The sequence below is a fragment of the Alosa pseudoharengus genome, unplaced genomic scaffold, assembly GCF_046254945.1.
Source record: "Alosa pseudoharengus isolate Yale_2024_CS ecotype anadromous, Long Island Sound unplaced genomic scaffold, YU_APseudo_1.1 YU_APseudo_1.1_scf_2, whole genome shotgun sequence".
Classification (NCBI taxonomy): domain Eukaryota; kingdom Metazoa; phylum Chordata; class Actinopteri; order Clupeiformes; family Clupeidae; genus Alosa; species Alosa pseudoharengus.
The window spans coordinates 48765612-48776587 of NW_027468663.1; the positions used below are offsets into that span (position 1 = coordinate 48765612).

The window sequence follows — 10976 nt, forward strand, 5'->3', positions numbered from 1 at the left end:
TCATCAGTCTCCAATGTTAAGCAAGATCCTTCTCTCCTAGAGGATTAACGTGACTTTGACCCATGCATTCGTTGAACGAAGTTCTTAGCCATTAGATCTTCACTGAAGGTGGGCCTGAGAGTAGATGATGACTAAGCCTACTCCAGTTTCACCAGGAGGAAGTCGATGAATACAATTGAAATCCCTCCCATCGTTGTCAAGACAACACAATGCTCAAGCTGCCTCGTGAGTTTCCGGTTCTCTGTGAGTTCTCATCATTACACTTTTCAATGTCCTATTGCAATTTTACAATAAAATTATGTTTCATGTTTTACCTTCACTTCCGCCGGTCATGTTACGTCAAACAATGGAAGTTGAGCTCACGTTTTTGTAAACTTTAAATGCATGCTTGCTTAACTTTGGCTGATAGAAATGCGCTCTGTTTATGGTTGGCTATTCTTCTGTAAATGCATGCTTGCTTAACTTTGGCTGATAGAAATGCGCTCTGTTTATGGTTGGGTAGGCTATTCTGCCTTGTCAGTGCATTCAGAGAATAATCAGTTTGCAAGTTCTACCACTATGGTTAGGCTACATAATGGCCTCTAGGCTAGACAGACCTAGCAGAGCAATTCCTAAGTCTGCCTAAAGTTCGTATTAGTATTCCCAGGCTAGAAACTCATATTTAGGTTAAATAGATCCTGAAGCACTGGTAGGCTACACTATAACTTTAGAGCTATTATAGCCCTACTAAGTAGCCTATAGGACATGAAATATACATGAAGTAGCCTGTTCTGAGAAAAAGAATGAGTTGTGTTTGCGTCAGATCTAGGCTACCTAGGACTTTGGGAAGATGTCCGATCTTGCCAAAGAGAAAGCTGCTCGGCTGCTGAAGAAGAGAGGCAGTTTGTCTTCTCTTGGAAGTCACGAAATTAAAGCCAAGGAGACTACTGGGAAAACAAAAGAGTACGTCTGAGTTATTCAGTTCTTTCTGGAATATTTACTAATTCAGACAGATGCGCACCAGAAACCTTTTTTTGCGCATGTCGTAGTGGCTTTGAGTTGCTGGTGTGTAGGAAAATGTTCGGGCGCGCATGCAACAGCAATTTCCTTCTTATTTCGTGAGTGACACACGTCACTATGGTGTACAATGTAATGTGTGGTTGAATCACAAAGTAGGCTTATGGATGGCCTCTTACTATGCACTTCTGATATACAGCTCCATGCTTCATGTCTGCAACCATTGCAAAATCAGCAAATCACAAACTACAAGTTGGGACTGCTATATAATAACTGGCCTTGTCAGCTATAAAAGTCCAAATAAATGTAAATGGTCCATGCATTTTCTTTGCTTATGACAGCTCCATTAGTACAGTGTCCTACATAGATGACCCTGGTCACCATGACGATAACCCACGACCAGCAGTGCAGATGGAGAACACCTATCAGCTCAGTAAGACCCCTCAGTATACTAACACATTAAAAATATAATCCACAGCTCTGGTGAGACATTGTTGATATGTCAGCCCAATAGACAATTGAAATTTCACCTCTCCCTTTTGTGCTCCTGAAGTAAAGTGGTAATTTGCTGGAATAGATTGAATGCATGATGAAAGATCCTCTCTGCCCACGTCCCTCCAACTCACCTGAATAGGCCCCACCAGACGCTTCCCTGTGATGACAGTCAATGACATTTTAAAGGATGTTCTGGCCAGTTACCTCCAGGAGGAGAAGTATGAGGCAGAGCTGTGTCGGCAAATGACCAAAACAATATCCGAGGTAAACTTGTCAGAGTGGACAGATTTCTATCTATAAATCGGTGTGAATATGTCCATGCTTTCAGTCATAATCTGGTGATGAACCCCCGCAGTGAACAGCTGTGTTCTGAATCGCAGGTGGTGAAGGCGAGGGTAAAGGACCTGATGATCCCGCGCTACAAGATCATCGTCCTGATCAGCATCGGGCAGCTGAGTGACCAGAACATGCGCATGGGGAGCCGCTGCCTGTGGGACGTGGCCAACGACACATTCTCCTCACACACCTTCAAGAACAGCTCACTGTTTGCCATTGCCAACGTCTATGGGGTCTACTCGGAGTGAGTCCTTGTCACTTTTCTAGATAGATCATATAGATCATGAGTCCTTGTCACCTTGTTTCTAGATAGATCATAATAGCACCAATGCATCATGTGTGTAAGGTGTAAAAAATAAGTCTTGAGGACATTGCCCACTAGTTGTTTTCAGATCTTTACTAATGTCCAGGACTGGCCATACATTTTGTTTGAATGAACTGTATTATGGCTTTTTAACAGTATGTCACAGTAATATGAAACAAATGTAGTGTTATTCATGCTTTTTCCTATTATTTATTTCATTATGGAAAATGTCCCATACATAACACTGCTGGATTAGTCATAATAGATATTTTAAATATTTAAATATTTAAAATATTTTTATGGAATCCATTTTACCAATACTAAAGCTGTTACACAAAGACATATATTGGAATATATTACCGATGTTATACTCTATATGTTACCTCTGGATACAACATGTACTCTATGTGCAGGTGGATGAGTGTGTGTTCAGATGAGTTGGATCTATGTATGTTGTAGTGCAATTTTTAAACAATGGTTGTATAAGACTGACTTTTATGACTTGATTGCACATGAATAGTTGTGACAGATGGACAGTCAATGGATTTCTAGCTGTTCACCAAAGCACTAGTTTTCAGTTTTTTCTGTTTTGCTGCTATTACTGACAAAATTCAACATAACAAGAAAGACTGCACTACCTACTTCACTGACACTGACACAACTTCACTGTTTGTGAAGATGAATAATAAAAAATTTATTGCAGTTATTGCAGTTTCCTGTGTTTTCCCCAAGTTTTTTCATTGCAACACACTCATCCTGTGCTCCAATAATATAGTAAGTATTGTTCTGTATTTTAGATCATATGAGAAAAAATATCAACACCATCTACTGTATGAATGGGTTTTATTGCAGCAGACGCACTATGCTGGTACAGAAGGTAGGGTGTGACTTTGGCCATCAAAGAGATGTGTCACCTTTCCATGTCTGGCCTGTGCTGGCAAGATCCCCATTTTGAGAGTTAGTCCGTATGCGGTATGTTAGCATAGTTTGATAATGTCGCTCTTGCGGCAGCCCACCTGACAGCAGATGACGCTGAGGAGCTGGGTCATATCTCTCCTCTGTCGTTGTGTCTCCAGAGGGCTCTCGGTGGATTCCAGGCCAGTCGGGTCACTGTAGTAACCTGTGGCCAGGAGAAAACCAATCAGGATCGGGATATGGGGCCTCTTGGTGCACTATTGTGCACTTTCTCATCATTAACTAAAACTATGTAGTGGAAATACTGGTAGTTGCTCGATATTTACACAATACTGTATAATGCAAGAGATTATTCAAATGCAAAGAAAGATTGTCTTCTCTGTAAAGTATTTTTACACAGACCCTTATTCCCAACATTCTATGCTTATAATAATAGCTGTGAGCACAGCATACAGAGACCAAGTATTCTGAAAGTTGTAACACATTTCATATATATTCCCATAGATATGCATGCTGTATAATTTAATCAACATTTATCCTCCTGATTCTGCCCTGTGAAGTGGATACAGTGGCACTGACCTTCAGATGATGGCCCAGTAAGTTCCCGCCTCCACCTGGACCCCCCACACATGTAGACCACGGAGCGCAAGAACTCCCGTCCACACAGCTTCAGACCCGTACTTCCGTTGCTTTGAGCTTGGACAGTAGTGGTCAACAGCAGCATACTCAGGACCATGACTGGAAGCAGGAACGATCCCATCTCTTCTTTATTTTGTGCAGTTGAGACAAAGGCTTACTTTTTGATAGTTCTCTCTGAGTATTTGACGCTAACAGTTACTGACTCACTTGGACAAGAACACTCTTGACTGGCTCTGTGGTCAGCTCTCTTCTCAAATCTGTTGATTCCTGTTAGAGATCCTAAATGCCCAATTTATACCTGCCCTGTTCTGTGTGCTCTTTGGTGATGCTGGCTTCCTTATAGCATCCAAAAGCCGACGTGTGTGTGTCATTTTTCCATCTTCTTCCCTAATGAGCCTATTCTGATTGTATCGAGTGAGCTTTCCTCTTACTCACATTTGATGAGGCTTGGGATGGCGTCACAATTTTGTTTGTGGAATCACAAGAAAAGGCAATTAGTGCCATCCTCTGAAATGTCACGGCCTTCCATGGGAGTCGAGTCAATGCTTTAATGACAGGCATATCCCTAATGCAGAGGTTTAATGGTGCTGCTCAGGTAAAGTGTGCCTTAATGGTCAGGCCCTCCTTGACACATAGTGACCTGTCCACCCATAAACAAGGAGATTCCCGGCTCTGATGAGGCCAACTGTCTCTGTGGTTGTGGCACTAACTCACAACCTCCAGACCTTTGTCTTACCTCAGAGGACACAAATATGTTGTAGTCCCTTTGACTGGGAATGGCAAAAGTCTGTCGGCTGTGAACATACTCTATAAGAAGAACATTAAATGTAAATGCTAAAACATCATACATGGCTATATCTTATTTAGTTTTGTTTTTAGATTGATTTGAATTTAATTTAAAACAGAAATATACTTTAGTTAGCAAGTAAGCTGTTATAAGTACTGTAATGGTCTGCTCTGCTTCACAAAACTGGTATGGGCATGTGTAGTTATTTCTGTGCCCATTAGATGTCAGCATATGAATTGTACTACTGTACTGGAATCATGGACGTGCTTGACACAGGGTTTTGTAAAAGGGAATAAGGATTCAAAATAGGCACATCGACATAGTAACTGTATAGTTACTATATCATGTCTATGTTCCTTCACCCTATTTGTTTTCAATAACTTTGCTATACCAATGCTACACTGCCTTCAAACTATTGCTTATTAGATTCGATCGATCCATTTTGCCAGTGAGTTAAAACTCACCTTCATACAAAACATTAGCTTTATAAACAGTATAAACAAAACCCATCTTTCCTTACTTAATTGCTTGACCGCTATGAATCTGACCCTAGATGACCAGAAGTGGACAAAGTCACAGAATTCATGCTATTAGTTCCACAGGGAAGGTCTTGCATAAATTCTTCTATTAAGACTCTCACAGTCATAACAATGTGTTCCACTTCCTTTTGTTTCTACCCCCATAAAGGTCAGCAGGTCAGCACAATGACTTGCCATACAGGATCTCTGTAGAGCTGTGGAGGGATAGGTGTCCTCTACGTGAACCAAGATGATCAACAGAAATGAAAAAAAGGGCTGTCTAGATTTGAACTACTGTTGCCTGTCTCCAGGCTAGCGAGAATCCACATTAAAGAGAACGGACACATGACACAGGATCATGAGATCAGATCATGTGTATCATCACTCTCAGTCTATGATACAAAACATCCACCAAGCAAGCTACCCCCAGTTTGAAGGTGTTGTGTATTTTTTTTTACTGACATATAATACGCTGTGCTAGGAAAAACAGGTGTCCTTTAATGTAGGTCAAAAGAGACAGCTTTTGAAGAAGGATACTGACCTCTATGGTGAAACCTCTTTAATATCCTCTTTTCATACACACTGGCTGTCCTCAATATGATTATGCTCTACCTGTGGATTACATGTCTCAGGTTTAGTGCAGTTTAATCAAACTTTGCTGCAAACTTTCTGGTGGTTTTGACTTCAAAAGCAAAAAAGTACCTGAAAAAGTATTCCTGCCCCCATCCTTGCTGATGACTGGTGTCTGTCAAGTGCTAAAAGGACAAGACTGACCCCACTAACAACTGGAGGCTCTACAGCGGTATTGATGAAACTAAGTCTTGGTGTTTGTATGAAAAGCACACCCAACACTGATTGATGAAGTAATGGTCTCAGGCTGAATATTTTGGTATTATGACTTGTCCATTTCTGGTTTGAATACATTTGGTTTGGTTTCGTTCACATAATGACTGGTTTTGTTTCATTCACGTTTGCTTCTAACTGTTTCAGTTTGTTTGGTCTACAACTGATATAGGTTTTTGACACAGCCTTGACACAGTTTGACCTTTCCCTACCATGAGCCATTCCCTCTTAAATCTAGTGTGTAGGCTAGTAAAGCTTTGCTCTATTTCACCACTAACTGTGTGGAGACTAACTAACAAGTATCGACTGGCTTTTCCTTATACTTCTGCAACCCTCTGTGTCACAGAGTTGTGCTATGAAATAGTAGACATTCAGATTTATACTTATGGCATATTTAAGTTTTATTTGGACATATTCAGTGCTTTACTACAGGGTCAATAGCGCTGCAAAACCGCTAGATGTCTCGTACCAAAAGATCACCTTACTAGCTGAAGTGGGTAAACATGACTAGAGCAGATTTAAAGAAAGAAAGAAAGAAAACTACAAAAGAACAAAAAACAGCTCTAAAAAAACGTTCAGTCTTGCCTATGCCAATCATGTCATGTGCAACTAAAACTCAGCCTTACGACTGTACCCCTCTAGCCATGAGCCAGATGGGGCACATACCAAACATAACTACAACATGCTCGTTTCATTTTCTTTTTGGCATTGTCCCCGTTAAAGGTAGGTGGACATGTGCCCACCAAGATTTTTAATATCTGGATCTTTTAGGTTTTAGAATAATCCTTTCCAAGTCTTTGAGTATGCCCAATTAAAGATAACGGTTACTTTTTATCTTGGTAAAGGACCAGGGACTTCATGCCCTCAGCTCTAATTGTGCCACCCAAAATGTTGCTTTCCACATCACTCTTATCTGAGTCCAGTTGCACTGGGACATTCAACACTTATATTGTGCTGGGTGAAATTTTGCCCCTGCACATGATGTATTTATTGCAGCTTGTTACAACAGAAAGAACTTGCTGTTACTTGCTGTGAAAATTGCTGAATAGTTCATGCTGATGGTGTGTAATCCAATACCACACTGTGATTGGGTTGCCATAATGGCAATACTTGTATTGGTGTTTTTCACTTATAGCTAAATATACGTATTGTAGAATGTTGTATGTGTGTGTGTGTGTGTGTGAGAGAGAGAGAGAGAGAGAGTGTGTGTGTGTGTGTAAAGCCACATCCAGGGATCAGAGAACACCCGTCGCAATGGTAGACAGGCTCCTCCTGGCAATATTCCAAATGCCCTTTTTATTGTGTATTGTGTTTTCTTCACACTTTCAAAACCATGCTCATAGGTGTTGTTTGTTTTTACATTGCAAATCTCACCATACCAAAATAGGTGATACAAGGTTGTGCTGCTAGAAGTTTGCTTAATTTAAAATAACTGGCATATGTGTTATACATTGGTGCTAAATGCTTACTTTAAGGCTTTAAAGCACTACTGATTGTTTATAAATCAGTAAATGGAGCAGGACCTAAATCAGACATCCTTCAGCAGTACACACCTTCTCGTCTTGACTTAGTTTTTCCATGGCCAATCTCATCACCAAATACTGAAGGTGCTATAAAGTTGTGCTAAGCTTGCTCAATTTAAAATAACTGCATGTGTTATAAATTGGTGCTAAAGGCTTGCTCAGTTTATTAGAGGTGTAAGTGCGATAAATTGGTGCTAGAAGCTCGCTCAGTTAAAAAAAATATTGCCATACCTCACAACACTTGTGCCTTCCATTATGCGAAAATTAACCACTTTTTCTATGAGACAATATAAACCAGCACAATGGTATAGTGTGTTTAAAGGCACCATGTGTAATGTCCGCCAAAAAACAATTCCACATTCCATAAAAGATGGGGGCAGTATACCTCCAGAAAGTGAGTTGGTCCACCCTAGAGTAACAACCAAACGTGTATTGCAGTTTGGCTGACGGTTATGTTGCCCGCATAACGCCTCCCATGGCCGAAACTGGTATTATGACACCTGTCGGGCTGTGGCGAGTAATTTAGCATGCTAATTCAGGTTGATATCTCTGCAGCACTATACCTTGTCATTTTTTTAATGACATCATCACCCTTATTTCTTATCATTCTTTTGATGTGTTTAGCTCATTTTTTGGATATTCTTGCCTCAATTCTTACACATGGCTAACCTGGCCCTAGCCAGATGAATTTCGCTCCGCCTAGCTCCACTCATCCATCTGGAACCGATCCATTGAAGTGTTGCTTCAGAAGGCTGGACCTAATCAAAAAATGCTTGCATATGATTGAATAAGCCACTTGTCCGTCATCTATTGACGTGCTACTTCAACCACTCACATCGAAGCCAACCCGTGACGCTGATAACAGTCTCACAGTCGCTTCTACGCTATGTCACATCTATGAAACTCCCGCCCTGCGTCCTGATTGGCTAAACCATAAAGTTGGTTGGAGAAATCACTCTCAATGGAAGAGGTTCCAGATGGATGTGAGTGAAGCTAGGCAGAGCTAAGCGGAACGACATTCATCTGGCTAGGGCCAGGTTAACACATGGCACCTTTAAATAACTCTGTCCTGCAACCATACAGCCTTCCAGATAAGTAGCCTAAGGCTACACAACAAGTTCCTCCACTGTTGTTTGTAAATGAGTTGAGTGAAACCAATGAAACCAGCTTGTTTCCAGCCGCCACATTTATCACACGTTTATTCTTACGCTCAGAGTTAGGTAGTAACGGATTACATGTAATCTGGATTACGTAATCAGATTACAAAAATCAAGTAACTATAATCAGCCCAGATTACAATAAAAAATCAGATTACAGTTACATTGTTGGGGATTACCTGATTACATTTTATCATGCAAATAATGCAACTTTTTTAGGATAGCCTAGCTATCTTTTAATTTGACAAGCAGTTAATTCGGATATTCACTTTTTAGACTTTTTAAAGATATAGTTAAGAACAAAATTATTCATACCCCTGGCAAATATTGATTTTCTCTTGACCAATATGTTTGTTCTTAATTAAAATGACACTTGCTCATACCAAAAGGTTGCAAGACAATGTGGAAAAAACATGGAATCAAAATTTTTGTAAATATATTTTTTAACATTTTTATTAAAAATTGCGTGTTCAAAATTATTCATACCCTTTTTAAACAATCACTGGAAACATCTTTATTTACCACCACAGCTCTCAAAATGGTTCATATAATACCCACTAAGCCTCTTCATGTCTCCACAATGATTGTAGACTGCACCTTTTTAGCAGCAATCTGGGTTTTGAGGCAGGAACGATTATTTGCCATCACTTTGGCCTTGTGCTCACTTTTTTGACAGATTGAGGTCCGCTCTAAAATGTTGATATTGTTCTCTGTTAACCATTTCTTGCCTTGTTTGGCTGTATGTTTTGGATCATTGTGTGGTTTATTGTTCAAATGCTACCTTTTGGGGCAGCCATGGCCTACTGGTTAGGGCTTCGGCCTTTGGGCTTGCCGGTTCGACTTCAATAATTCACGGATTGGGATAAATGCAGAGACCAAATGTCCCTCACGCGATCAAAAGATATACTTACTTACTAACTTACATACTATTGGGGCAGGTCTATCGGCACACTGCCTGATCTTTTCCTCCTAGCCTCTTGTTTTAGTGTTAACATTTACTTTGAGAAAGTCACCAGGTCCCCTTGGTTGAAAAACATCCCAAAATAATAATTTTCTCACCCCCACAATTGAAATGGACATGGTGTCATTTGGGTTTAATGCTTCCCTTTTTTATGCCAATCTCAGGCCATGTCCCTAGGTCAAAAAAATCCCACGAAAGCTAAATTCTTTGTCCAGGTGTGCCCTTATAAAGGTTAAGCTGAGTTGTGCATGTTTGGAGAAGAGCGGAGAAAAATAGAATGAGAATTCTTTCATCAATTCTGTGGTGGTGTCTTTTACTTAATGGGCATATTTATTGAAGTAATCTAAAAGTAATCCTAAAGTAATCAGATTACGTTACATGTTTTTGGTAATCCAACTGATTACGTTACTGATTGCAAAAATTGCCATGTAATTTGTAGTCAGTAATGGATTACATTTCAAAGTAATCTGACCCAACCCTGCTTACGCTGGAATTGGAGTGATACGAAAGTTTCATGAATCGCATGAGAGCGTAAGATTATTTCTGCGCTTGGACTATGTTCCAAATACAGAAATAAAATCTACAGCTTTCCTTGTTAACGCAGATTTTCATGCACACATATATGGTGTACTTTGTCCTCTATCTGTTCATGTCATCATGCTGTGTTCTGATCAAGGACATACTATAGCTACACAGCATAGAGGACAAGATGGCTCTCTGTTTTGAATGCTAGACAGAGACCTTAAATAGCACAAAGAACGAATATTCAATTGAAAGAAGACGTGTGTTCTAAATACTGGCAAAAGGAATCCACACCAGACATTTTGTTAACACTGAACTGAAAATGAACCAATAAAAAAAATCTCGAAACACTGTATTGTGCCTATGATCTTCTTAAGAAATCAGACAGCTCTATATTCTATTTACACAGAGGAAAATAATGTTAAGTTCCTTGTGGTAGTAACCAGTGTGACTAAACTGAACTAAACTTTCGACTGTGTGACTAAACCCTGCACTTGTCTGGGCTCAATCCTTCTAATTATAATTTGACATTATATTTTGGTCTATCCAACACCGCCAGGTTGCACCACAGACTGTCAAGGAGCTCAGTGATGGCCATGTCCACATCTGGGAGCAGATCCCACAGGATTGCCTCTCAGACATATCTACATGGATGAAGGCACACCACCTCCAGCTAAACCTCTCAAAAACCAAACTGCTGGTCCTCCCAGCTAAACCTACTGCTCCCACCTACTCGAATGCCCTCATACAGGCATATATGCTACCCCCCGACCGTTGCGCTCTTCAGACAAACATCGTCTAGCTCTGCCACCGGTCTGCTCAGGTTAATCCAAACTTTTTTCATCTGTTGTTCCTCGTTGGTAGAACACGCTACCAGTTCCTACTAGAGCAGGGACATCCCTCTCCATCTTCAAAAAACTCCTGAAGACCCAGCTCTTCAGAGAATATCTCCTCTCGTAGCACTACTTACAACTAGCTAA

At 40.4% G+C, this 10976-nt stretch overlaps 2 protein-coding genes across 2 annotated transcripts; one reads left to right on the forward strand and one right to left on the reverse strand.

The window, feature by feature from the left end:
• The first annotated feature begins 219 nt into the window (after nt 1-219).
• Nucleotides 220-2837, forward strand: dynlt5 (dynein light chain Tctex-type family member 5). Its single transcript, XM_076296047.1, has 5 exons — nt 220-243; nt 803-942; nt 1338-1429; nt 1631-1755; nt 1872-2837. The coding sequence occupies exons 2-5, from the start codon at nt 830-832 to the stop codon at nt 2073-2075; spliced, it is 534 nt and encodes a 177-aa protein (XP_076152162.1). The 5' UTR covers nt 220-243; nt 803-829; the 3' UTR covers nt 2076-2837.
• A 271-nt stretch (nt 2838-3108) lies between these two features.
• Nucleotides 3109-3806, reverse strand: insl5b (insulin-like 5b). The gene is made up of 2 exons (XM_076293316.1): nt 3626-3806; nt 3109-3251 (listed from the first exon to the last, which is right to left on the reverse strand). The coding sequence occupies exons 1-2, from the start codon at nt 3804-3806 to the stop codon at nt 3109-3111; spliced, it is 324 nt and encodes a 107-aa protein (XP_076149431.1).
• Nucleotides 3807-10976: the final 7170 nt, after the last annotated feature.